At 33.0% G+C, this 13,780-nt stretch overlaps 1 protein-coding gene across 1 annotated transcript; it reads right to left on the bottom strand.

Moving 5' to 3' along the window:
• Nucleotides 1–313: 313 nt before the first annotated feature.
• On the bottom strand, nucleotides 314–13,780 carry LOC146734484 (ornithine decarboxylase-like). Its single transcript, XM_085507479.1, has 13 exons — nucleotides 13,736–13,780; nucleotides 13,085–13,312; nucleotides 8,618–8,740; nucleotides 8,330–8,426; nucleotides 7,836–7,912; nucleotides 5,241–5,413; nucleotides 5,015–5,149; nucleotides 4,263–4,428; nucleotides 3,159–3,324; nucleotides 2,400–2,524; nucleotides 1,429–1,555; nucleotides 930–1,017; nucleotides 314–502 (listed from the first exon to the last, which is right to left on the bottom strand). Exons 1-13 carry the CDS (start codon nucleotides 13,778–13,780, stop codon nucleotides 448–450), a joined length of 1,605 nt encoding a protein of 534 aa, XP_085363605.1. The 3' UTR covers nucleotides 314–447.

Here is a 13,780-nt window from a genome sequence, read left to right as displayed (position 1 = left end):
ATGCCAATTTGCATATCATGTCCAGAAGAGCGCCACCAAAGCAATAAAATGAATGGCGGTGAATATTTAACGTTCATTTATCACAATTTAGTTTCAACTGTCATATTTTAAATTTAAATGCTAACAGTTTAAATTTAACTGCTCTTATTTTGAATTAAAATAATCGTATTTTAACATACATGTTTATAAATTTTGAATTGAAACACTCATATTTCATTCCGAAATACTGAGTTTGAAAGAAGACAATGATTGTAATTAAAATATCACTCGAGTAAATAATTTGTACGTAACACTACGATTAAAATATCAAATATGTATTATAGGTCGGTTTTAATCAAAATGAAAAAAAGGGATAAGTTTGTCAAAAATCTTGAAAAATACAATTCAAATCATTTGCATTGGACCGAACTAAATACTTATACACTACGTGTATGACACCAATCGGTGTCACATATTCTTATTCAGTAATCCAACTCCGACAAGACGTGGTTTGAGGAACGACCTATATAAAAAAAAAACATATAACATGACTGACTGAAATTTGCCTAATGAATAGCAATACACACCAGTTATATTAGTTACATGCTACACTGCTTAATAGCGAATATGAAATGATTTTGTATTAATACATGCAATTGTAGATTAGATGATTTTTATCCAGTCAAATGAGTATCTAAAGAATATAAAAAATCGTTATATAAAATATGTCGAAGGTTGCTCTGAAATAGTAAAAGTTAGCAATTCCACAATAAAAAGTTACCAAATTGTTCGCTGATGCTATTTAGAATAAAGCGCTCAATTTCGATTGAAGTTCAATACACAAATCAGTCCATGCATATACCAACAGCAACAGGAAGACTAAGAAGTGATAAGAAGGAACATTTGTGGACACAATGTGCATATATCGGTAACAAGTATTCCTAACTCACCATGCAGACTCTGTGGCCATGTAAAAACAACTCGGTGTTGTGAAACCATTAAATCTGCAAGCACCAGCCATTGTATATCCGCCGAAATCTGAAAATTAAATTAATGGAAGGCTATATGGGTGAAAATAAATAATAAAATGCGGAAAACCAATTAACGTGACTGTGTTTTCTGAAGGTAATTCATTATCAGCTTAATACTTGAATTTATCTTATGTTGAACAATTTCCCTGATAGTTTCCGTCAATTATTCGCTCTTATAAGGCACAAGTTATGTATAATCGCCGAATAGTATGTAATTTGTCTTAGTGAACAAAATCCAGGTGTGATGTCAATGAAACACGTCTCATACAAGCTTCAGTGATTCAGTTTCAGACAATATGCAATCCTTTAATGCTCTACCCACAAACACAAATTAAAGTTAAACTGGGTTGTTGTGTTAAACATATGTCCGGTCAACAACATGATAAATTTGACATGTAATATATCACAACTGCATTACCTTCGAAAATAATCCAGTCCCCGACGTCTATTTCTAGTAACAAGCAGTGGGGAACAATCATGTCTCCGCTGTCACAGGTCTGTCCCCAAATACATGAGGGAAACATAGGTTTGTGTGAAGGCATGTCCTGAAGATATTAAAATAAAAAAAACCTACTTTTACATATCTCCAACGTAATTAATGATTCATGTCCTATTTCTCCTCGGAATAGTTAAATTGATAATAGTTCGGGAAAACGAACGGCTTATTGGATAATTCAAGCAAACAGACCATCCGCCACCATTTCCGACTTTTCTATAAACCAATATGGACTGCGTCAAGGGTTGATATCATACTAATTTATCAATCCGAATTTTTGTTAAAGACTGCACTGCAAGATTTCTATTGCTTGAAATTGTTTTCGTTCACAAGTACTTTATCACATTTTTTATTGGTCTACTGTAATTTATATTTTATAATCCCGTCAAATCTGCAGTCTCAATTGTGAAAAAACAGCGCTATTAAGTGCTTGTTGTAATAGGTGTGAGCTGGTGTATGACTTGATCAGCTTGATGCCAAAGGCGCAGTTTATAAAGTATTCATTAGCCATCTTTCAAACTCCGTGTTATATAGCAGAGGAGTTAGTTGGTTGTCAAACAAAATCATTCCTCGTTGCGATATGAGTTATAGCCTACTCTGTCTGAATATTTGCTTTGTCTGATTTTTACTATTGGATTCGATTGTCACCAATTCACACTACTTCCACTTGCGCTTAACCTCTGAATAATCAACGTGAAAAGACATCTGCAAAATCTATTAATTGTGAATGTTCGTATTCTAAATTAACACAAATTATCATGGCGCAGCAAATCTTCTGCTGGCATAATGTGCAATATAGTTAGCAATATAAAGTTTTGTAAAGAGTAACACTGTATACACACAAGTTTAATTCTCACATTATGTAATATGTGCACAACCATTGAATATCTCACCTTCAATAATATTGGAACAATTTTGGACTGCAAGGTTAGCAATATTCCAAATGACAGATATCTACTTTCGTTGCAATAATACATATGGCTCACTTCCATGCAATCCGTGTTTTCTTTTAATGTACCTGCAAAAACAATAGAAAATAATGTCGAAATAAACAACTTTCGGTTTACTTAGAAGATCCATTCGAATAAGGGTAATTTCTTGGAGGAGAAACGTGAAAACTACATAGTTGAAATACAGTTCCTGTACCGTAAACCATGTGTAAAATAAAACACTTTTTGCGTTTTCTTCTGAGTAATTTTGAAACTTCAAATCCCAAAAAGTAAAGTTTCTCTCCACCAAACCATCATGTCAGGATTGTGTATTTTTTATATATCATAATATGATATATATGATACGCGAAGATTGTCAACCGATAATGCAATCTAACTTCGAATAAGGGTAATTTCTTGGAGGAGAAACGTGAAAACTACATAGTTGAAATACAGTTCCTGTACCGTAAAACATGTGTAAAATAAAACACTTTTTGCGTTTTCTTCTGAGTAATTTTGAAACTTCAAATCCCAAAAAGTAAAGTTTCTCTCCACCAAACCATCATGTCAGGATTGTGTATTTTTTATATATCATAATATGATATATATGATACGCGAAGATTGTCAACCGATAATGCAATCTAACTTATATTGTATTCATATTGAAAAAAATAGGTAATATGTATCTGGAGGGCATGAAGTTCAATCTATGTCTATAATTACCTTCACCAACGGATTTCATGTCAATTTCTTTAACACGCTTGCCAATTACATTCACACATAAAGTACAGGTACTCCATGCAAAATAACGACCTGGTTCACTGATAACTGTAACTCCACATCCATCTGGAAAGTGTTCACTTAGTGCTTGATTGATTTGCTCTGCTATCTGTAAGCAATTAAAATTGTATCACGCAATCAATACCATTACTAGTAAAGCTGCCATTTAACGCGTGGGAATAAACTTGGCATTTAACCCAAAAATAAATCCTTCACATTGCATAATGCTGTGTGTGAAAAAAATCAACAATTCATTGAAGTACAATAACAAGTTTTTCATGTGAAAAGTGTGGATGAAAGGATATTTCTGTTGACAACATTATTGTTGACCAAGATTAATGCATGTTACTATTTAAAATGTCTCCTGGGATGATGTACTCTAAATTACTGATTAATGGTATGAACAAGTTAGAGTTAATGATACAGTTATACAAATATTGAGCCAGTTACGCTACCCCCTCACTAGTCTTAATGGTATTTTCAGCAACAAAAGTTGCAGTGAATATCACCACCAAATGTGACTTCATATGCATTTCCTACAAAGATATTCTTATATCTTATGATTGCTCTATACTGTAAACAAAAAATGTAACGCCATTGACTGTTAATAAAACACCTTCTGACACAGTATTGTGCAGAAAACAGTAAGTATTTTTTTCATCATGCCTAAATATAAAAATACAGCAATACCTCGATGTATATAAATTCATACTGAAACCAAATTAATAAGGGGAAATTCTCATATTATTATTTATCATAAATGGCACAAACTAAATATGTTATATCTCTACATCGACAATCATTGACCGTTGAAATCTACATTTGTCACCCATTATCGGTGTTGTTATGTCACATGAACATCCTAAAACGTCTATGGCATTGTGTCCAAAATAATTTCTATATCATGACATATACTTCTTCCAACGACCCCTTCAATCCAGAAAGTTTCAATTTACCGAGTACTGTTTACAGCAACTACTTCAAAATGGCCGTTTGAATATCGTGTTTAACCTATACAAAAACAAACATAATCGTAAAGTTATTTACACTTTGAATCGTAATAGGCTTCTTTCCATCACCTGGATACCCTCCTCCAATATCGAGCAGGGTAAGGTTGAATACAATATCGGCAGCATAGTTGAATACCAGTCGCGATAAACCAATAGCTGTTGCGTAGGCTGTAGCATCTCGGCATAAACAACCAACATGAAAACTGAAATTGAAGATTTACTGGGTTTAGTATACTAGTGGTCATCCATTATCCAAAAAGAGTACAACAATATGGCAATTGACCATGAAAAGCCGTGTGCTTATATTTAGTTGTTGTTTTTTTCTCGACGAATAGCAGACATTGTAAACGTGATACCCATTACCCGATCTTTACTAATACATATAAAATAGATCCCGGCTCCGGTTAAGATATTGCGGTGGTTATTATTATCAAAAGTTGGATTCATAAATATATACCACACACTAATGAATGTCATTGTGTTGCCATCACTGGGATTATTTTATTTAACAATTACAAGCAATTACAGACAATGGCGTATATACTGAAACAACAAACAAGCAACTACATACTTAATGATGATGATGCCAGAGGTACAATTGAGCAATATTTCAGAGCAACAACATGAATAGACTTCATTGACTTATTGAGCTACAATTTATTTTTATGTTTGTAACATATACATACATATACATTTTTACTGAGGCACATTTCTGGGAGTAGAATTATAATGTAAAATGTTTCCTTTGCCTCGGCGAGACTGGGAGCAACGTTATTGTATATAAATTACCTCACGCCAACAACGTTGAGACTCAGCTGTTTCGCTACTTGCAAAAGATGTCTTGCATGTTTCACATCACATCCGAATTTTATTCCGAAATTAACCAATGCGCTGGGATCGTCAGCTTTAATTCGTATAACCAATCTACAAAACAAAAACATAACAAAAACATACAAAAACAGCATTATTATACTGTGTTCGAAGCTATAATATATTAAAAAACGAATACACTTACTCCGCATCTGGGTATACTTCTTTGATTTTGTGGAGTTCATACTCGTCATCAAATGTCATCAATCCTGCTTGTTTAACAGCAGCAAATTGTAAATGCGTCTTGGATTTGCAAGGGTTGGCATAAATGATGCGAGATGCTGGAACACCAATATTTAGTACATCTTCTATTTCTGACTGAATCGAAATCAGAATTAAATAAATTAATCAAATTGGCACGTGTTGCAAAATGATATATCAAAGTCTTAATGGCAATATAGAAACCTGAATTATCACTCACGCGGAGACCCAATGTTTCCAATTCATGTAAAGTTATTTCAATCACATGACCTATTTGATGGCCCGACAGTGACAGTAAGTCATGTTTGAATTGAACTACACTTCACAATGTTAAATTCATTTTACCGGTGCATCTGTGCTATATTTAATGTCATCGAGGATAGATACATAAAAATGTGGTGCTTTTTATAGCGAATGTGTACACATTTGTTCATGTTATTTTATTTAACTAGTATTGTATGTTTCTAGTTTTGTTAATGAATGGATTACTACGCGTGTGAATATTATATTCTAGGGTAACTAATTTGATATCCCGTGCATCACATATATTATATTTGCATCTGTTAAACACATCCATTTACGTTTGCATAAAATGATCACCGTTAACAACTTTCCCAGCCATGTTACTCGAACGAGGAATATGTTTTATTATTGAATCATCGTTGTGTTAAAGATTATGACGATGGTATACAAGGTTACTAAATTTAGAAACAATTTAATTAATGATAGTCACGCAATCCGCAAAACGTTATATTCATTGAATCATATTATTATTACACGACTAATGTCACGCTCGGTATACTGTTTGTGAGTGTCAAAAAGCAGAAAAACAGATCTAAAAATGCCTGTTTATAAAAAAAGATTAAATAATTTGGTAGACTTTACACTACTGTTAATTGCCGATAATGCGCTTTGTTTGTTTTGCTCAAGCCCATCCATACCACGAATATACAAAAGTGCAAATAACATGCTATTAAAATTAATTGACAAAGAGTACATCATATTAGTCACCGGGCAGTGGGATAGGGACATTTATTGCAGGTGACAATTGGCCATTGTACGCGGAATCAAAGCCAACGTCCAATTACACAGTTATACCTTCTGCATGTAAAACATTCAATGTGAATTTAGTTATGTAAATTAATTACTTTATTATGCTGAACAAAACGTTCCACATTACAATAACAGAATAACCAACATCCAAGCATCACTAAATGACTTCAATGTTACACTCATGGAAAGTAGTTCGTGAACTATTTTTTTTGTAATTCACAGTAAAATATATTAGTGTACTTTGTATTGTAAAAAAATTCCTAGAACAGATCGCATGATTGAAAAATACAATACATTGCTTGATTGTTATTTAAAATTAGCATACAAACTAAAAATAAAAATGTCTGAATAGAGGATTTACAGATAAATGCGAAATACTAATACAATACTGCATACACACCTTGCTAGCGCAATCAAACCCGGAGCCAAGTGCACCTAGTACTGTAAGAATCACTGGATGTGAATTACATTTAACAGCTGTGGGGAGAAAAAATAGTTATGACTCATTAGCTGAAAGATGATAAGAACTTTTTGTTTTAGTGATATGTTTTTATTTGAATTCGATGTGGGTAAAATAGTAAATACAATCATATAGTAGCGTTAACGTGAAACTATAGACGTCTGGAATTGTTTGATGGAGGAACGAGCGTGTTTAGCGTATTTTTATCAGAAAAAAATAAGCTATTTCCATTTATTTGACGTCATTAGACATGCGCGGTGCAAAAACATAACCACGTAGGCAATAATTACCTAATAATGATAGTCACGCAATCCGCAAAACGTTATATTCATTGAATCATATTATTATTACACGACTAATGTCACGCTCGGTATACTGTTTGTGAGTGTCAAAAAGCAGAAAAACAGATCTAAAAATGCCTGTTTATAAAAAAAGATTAAATAATTTGGTAGACTTTACACTACTGTTAATTGCCGATAATGCGCTTTGTTTGTTTTGCTCAAGCCCATCCATACCACGAATATACAAAAGTGCAAATAACATGCTATTAAAATTAATTGACAAAGAGTACATCATATTAGTCACCGGGCAGTGGGATAGGGACATTTATTGCAGGTGACAATTGGCCATTGTACGCGGAATCAAAGCCAACGTCCAATTACACAGTTATACCTTCTGCATGTAAAACATTCAATGTGAATTTAGTTATGTAAATTAATTACTTTATTATGCTGAACAAAACGTTCCACATTACAATAACAGAATAACCAACATCCAAGCATCACTAAATGACTTCAATGTTACACTCATGGAAAGTAGTTCGTGAACTATTTTTTTGTAATTCACAGTAAAATATATTAGTGTACTTTGTATTGTAAAAAAATTCCTAGAACAGATCGCATGATTGAAAAATACAATACATTGCTTGATTGTTATTTAAAATTAGCATACAAACTAAAAATAAAAATGTCTGAATAGAGGATTTACAGATAAATGCGAAATACTAATACAATACTGCATACACACCTTGCTAGCGCAATCAAACCCGGAGCCAAGTGCACCTAGTACTGTAAGAATCACTGGATGTGAATTACATTTAACAGCTGTGGGGAGAAAAAATAGTTATGACTCATTAGCTGAAAGATGATAAGAACTTTTTGTTTTAGTGATATGTTTTTATTTGAATTCGATGTGGGTAAAATAGTAAATACAATCATATAGTAGCGTTAACGTGAAACTATAGACGTCTGGAATTGTTTGATGGAGGAACGAGCGTGTTTAGCGTATTTTTATCAGAAAAAAATAAGCTATTTCCATTTATTTGACGTCATTAGACATGCGCGGTGCAAAAACATAACCACGTAGGCAATAATTACCTAACATGTCCTTGGTTATTGTTTTGATCTTTTTTATTTATAATTATAATAATATTACTAGCACTAGATTACAAAAAATTAAACAATTTTTATAAAATATTCTAAGACATATAATTAAATTAAACATGTGACAAGTACATTTACCGTAAAAAGGATGAACTCGTGGTAGTAAGCTTTGCCATTCCTCAAAACGTCTGACGCCCTCCCCAATATCCATGACGTAAAATGCGTCATCGTTTTTCTGATGAGATAAAATTCATAGAGTAATAAACAACATCGTGATGTATAATTGTTCGAGTCTATTGATGAATTTGAACATATTAGGATGGTTATCAAATATAGTTTCCAATGGACACATTCGACAAATGAAGGCGTAATTCAAACTAGTATACGTAAATTGGAATCTAGTGTCACATGCAATGAAATTAGTACCTCCACTTTCATCTTAATGACAGTTTTGGCGATTATATCTCGGGGTTTAACATTTTCACCGACAACTTGAACGATACTTTCATCTAGAATATTCATTCCTAGTTTACTTCTGGCAGTGTATATCTGGTAAATAGGTAAATGATTATTGTGTTAAAATAAACTACTGGTGAATCAGTAGACACGATTATTTGAAGCATATGCTCAACCAGGTTGTGTTTGGCTTAGCAACGCAATATGAAATGTACAATATGCTGATATTCACTCGTTAATCAAAGTAAAGTGAACATTCTACGCACATACCATTATAATAAAACGATTTATTTATAGCAGTTGTACAACATTTATATTCATAACAGTAAAGTTAATTCTATAAATAAATAAATATTTTTGGAATATTTTGTCATTTGTGATAATATAAAATTAACTAAAATATTTTAAATTAAATCATATAAGTCGTCGTTCGTTGATATTAATAAGGATTATGTGTTATTTGTGTTTTTCTTCTAATCAATGAATAAGAAACCAACATCAAGTCCAGTCAAAAACTACTTACAGAAATCTGTTGACGTTCTGGATGTCCATATAACTAGAAATTTCATTAGAAAATGTTTTACGTAACCAAATTCATTGAGCTAGTGTGGAAAGACTGGAAGACCAGCAGTTACAAGTCTTTTACACAACGCTGGCAATCTTCCAGCACACCCACACATACAGCAGCACGAAAAATCATGTACACAAACATTCTTGATTTAAAATCAAACCGGGTATCACAAATCTATCCAATGTACTGTGATTTGCTGAAATGCAATTGTAAATTTGAGGATATAACAGTTCAGAGACAGTTAATGAACACACTAGAATATCTGTGCAACATAATTTACTATAATTAATCACTTTGCATTGACGAATTAAGAGATGTAAAATGGTGATATTGACAGGAATTGACGACTGACTATACAAATATGCCAAGCTCAATGCTAATATCCAAATATGGCTAGATAATAAACGAATTTATTTAATTTTCGCAGCATCAAATATTGAAAGACATGTTCGAGGTTCTTCGTGTTGTGTCCACATTAACTAGAAGCATTATAGAAGAACATAAAATTCGTCAAGATCAGACATGCTTTAAATGTGTTACTTACTTGGAGCTGAAGAGCTGATGTAGATGATTGTGCAGAAGCGTGGGTATTATTATTGGTATGTAAATTAACCACACCGGAAAATGGATACTAGATCTCGAATAGCTGACGTCACCTGAGATTACCGGATACGTGCATTATGGGTGTTATGGATGCCGACGAATAATTTGACATAATTCTTTATTGTATTTATATGCATATAGAGTCAAATAGTGCGTTAATGTTCCGTAAATGTGTAGTCTATATCACTGTTCTGATTGTGTCTTCCAATGTGATATATATATTAATCATTCTAGAAATTCATAAAAAAAGAAATTGTGTATAAAACGCATGCTAACTAAGAGGTTGGAACTATGTAAAATGTAACGGAGTGCTGAACAATGAGTGTTTTAATCCTCCAACACATATTCACTTAGTACCAAAGTATGTAATGCATGTTCGGACGGAAATCTAGTAATTTGTGAAGGCATGCTTATCAATAAATTTTAATTATATATATATTCATATTGTGGAAATGGTCGTTTGTGACATCGCAAAGCATAAATCAACATCTATAAATAGACAGATGTTGGGTTACCTATTTTAACATTATCAATCATATTTCGAGTCCATGCTGGCGTCCTTGCAGTTAAATACTTATTATGCACAGATGCGTCATACAGTTATAAATACACAAATTTTGTTTACAACTTCAATTTACCAAGTATCAATTGCTGTTATCATCGCATATTACATAACTGCAAATAGAGGTTATTAAATTGGTCATGTAACATTCTATTGAAATCCAACACAATAGTGTTGGTAACGGATCCGAAACTAAAATCATATGACGATACATGTATACACTATATAATCTCGAGTCGGGACAGTCACTTCGAAGCTGTTATATTCAATATTCAATACCATAAAATTCTAGCAGCCAGCTAGCGAATTCACGCAAAATGCAATGTTATCGAAGGCGATTAGAAAGAAATATAACTAAAACAGAAAATATACAACTAATCACCACGTAAAAAAACATGTTTCAAAAGAAACATTGGCCAATTACCATATTATACTAGATCTGCACTTACGTAGACGAATATAGCATTCCAAATTATAGTTTAGTTATATTATATTTTAGTTTCGCTGTTGGTACTGATTATAAGGCATGACTAATACGGGCCAAACATGTGGCGTTTTTCATGATCATATATATAACCCCATTTTTTTGAAATTTATCAATTTTAAGATGGGTGGTGCTTAGTGCGTCGTTGACAATGAACCCAACCTCACAAGATTGCCATATGGGGTACATATAAATCTTTACACATAAACATTTATAAAATGTTCATCGGGAATAGTAAAAAACAAATAGTATTTGAGATGTCGTATCGCATTTTTGAAAAGGATTATATTATAAAGTGTGGCATGTTTTTACAGGCAAACAAACCTTAACTCTAAACATGGGATTTAAACTTGTGTTCTCGTAAATCGCTTCGCTATGTATTTAACATAACAGCTCCGATTGTGTAATAAGCACGGTCTCATAGTTTCTTTAATTTTAATCTCGGTGTAATTACAATGATGCTAGGGAATCCGTAGTTTATCGTAGTATATAATATATTAAGAATGACAATGATGGTAGAGAGTCTGTAGTTTATTGTAGTATGTAATATATTAAGAATGACAATGATGCTAGGGAGTCTGCATTTTTTGGTAGCGAGGAACATTAAGGAATAAAATGTGGACGTTAAAACTCCTGGCATTGGAAAGTCCTGCATGTTTTGATGATGTCCTTCTTGTATATACCATTTCAAGTTCAAATACGTACAACGGTGTTAAGAGGTAGTTTGCGATATTTGATCTTTAATTGATTTTCATTCTTATGCGATGCCACGATAGGTCACGAAATGACTATCACGTTTAAACAGCAATCGTTCATCACGATATAGATATGCTACCAAATAATTCTTTAAAATACGCTGATAGTGACATAACCAGTGTGGCGAGTTGTAACATGAAAGACGAGTGAGATATATTATTGCAGGTCAGTGTACCAAATCAGTGCAGTAGTGTTCTATATTCCCATACTATGTAATACAAACCTTGGCAATATGATAAATAAAAATAAAATGTGGGACTAATGTGTATTGAACCGAATTGACTGCGCCTTCAGTGGCATATTGCTCACTGTATAATCGGCCAACACAGTGATTCATCAAGGTCACTTTTTTAGTTACTTTTACATTGAACGAATGTGGCACCAGGCGTATTCATGCCTATTTGCATATCATGTCCAGATAAGCGCCACCAAAGCAATAAAATGAATGGCGGTGAATATTTAACGTTCATTTAACATATTTTAGATTCAACTGCCATATTTTAAATTTAAATGCTAACAGTTTTAATTTAACTGCTCTAATTTTAAATTAAACTAATCGTATTTTAACATACATTTTTTTTAAATTTTCAGTTGAAACACTCATATTTTAGATTTGAATTGATATATATATTATATATATATATTACAAAGCAAAAGGCCACTGGCCCAAAGAGCAAATACAGTTTCACTTAACAATTGTAACAATAGAGAAAACAAAAATCATTTAAGTTCTGCTTTTCATGGCGAAATAAACGTAACTCGCTAACTGATTCAAAATTACATCATTTCTTGAACTCATGAGCGAGATAAATTTGTTGTAAGTGGGATTGGTGCGGAACCATACAGGCAAAAATTCTGCTCTAATACGTTGATAACGATGGCAAATAGCTATAAAATGATATTCGTCTTCAATATAAAGTTGATTTCGTTCAACACAGTATTCACACAATCTATTATCGAGGGGGAAATTTTCATGTCTTCCCTTTTCAATACGCAAATTGTGAGAAGAATAACGTAACCTTGACAATGCAGCTCTGAATTTGAAATCATGGATGCAAGACAAATATTGTCTTGCTCAAGTGACGACTTAAAATCGAGATAGGAACGGAGTTTGAGGGAAGAAGCAGTGTCGTCGTGCCATACTTGTTGCGCACAATCTTTAATTTTTTGTGTGAACTGCGAAAGAAACACACTTTTCGAGCCTACACCTTGGTTCAGCCATACATGACCGAATCCGAAGCGAAATAGCAAAATTTTTGCATTAAAAGCCCAATTTACCGACGTTATAAGACGTTGGTCGGATAATCTTTTTAAAATTAAGTAACATTTATGAGGATATCTATTACCGTCCATTTGTAATAATCTCAGCCAGTAGCTAATGCATATTTTAAAGTAAATAACATAGAGAGGAAAACGACCACATTCGCCAACAGCTGATAAATCGCTTGAGTTATTACTCACACCGAGTAGAAATTTACAAAATTGATTCTGAACTTGTTCAATTTGAGGAACGTTCTCGTAACGCCATATTTCACTACCATATAATAAGATTGCCACAATGATGGTATCAAATAATTTGAATGAATCAGATGTGGTCATACCACCAAGTCTTCGAATCAATACTTTAAGTTGAAACACTGTTTTTTCCCCTGCGCTGATTGGTTTAATTTGGTCGGATTCCAACTTAATCTGGAGGAAAATAATACACCAAGATACTGATGGACGATTTTAATTTTATGATCGCGATAGAACCATGTTTCACCTTGTTTCAGATAACCACCCCTGCGAAAAACAATTATCTGTGGTTTGTTTAGGTTTAGAGTTAGACCCCAGTGAGAACAAAATTGGTGTACTTTATTTATTTGTCGTTGAGTATGTATTGGCATATCAGAATCCACGGCTACGTCATCCGCGTACATCAAGATATTAAGGTTTTGAAGATCGTTGTCAATGCAAGCACCCTCACATCCAACAGTACTAGTGTATGAAACGAGATCATTGATAAAAATATTAAATAATATAGGGCTAAGCATACAACCTTGACATGTCCCGATTTGCATTTAAAATATTCAGTGAGACCACCAGATAAAATCACTCAAGATTGCAACTTACTGTACATTGAGCGAATAACCGACAAGCATTTTCCATGAATCCCAT

The sequence above is a fragment of the Saccoglossus kowalevskii genome, chromosome 14 (assembly GCF_978046115.1).
Source record: "Saccoglossus kowalevskii chromosome 14, keSacKowa6.1, whole genome shotgun sequence".
Taxonomy (NCBI): Eukaryota; Metazoa; Hemichordata; class Enteropneusta; family Harrimaniidae; genus Saccoglossus; species Saccoglossus kowalevskii.
The sequence above is the reverse complement of the archived record's forward strand: the minus strand, read 5'-3'. Positions and strand labels throughout refer to the sequence as shown.

Bases quoted from the DNA above. Each gene is read 5' to 3' on its own strand.
- LOC146734484 (XM_085507479.1), bottom strand. From the start codon at position 13,780: ATGGGATTCATGGAAAATGCTTGTCGGTTATTCGCTCAATGTACA. The intron at 2,525-3,158 runs GTAATTATAGAC...TTGTTTTTGCAG, and splicing joins CATGAAATCCGTTGGTGAAG to GTACATTAAAAGAAAACACG. The intron at 1,556-2,399 runs GTGAGATATTCA...TAATATCTTCAG, and splicing joins TTGTTCCAATATTATTGAAG to GACATGCCTTCACACAAACC.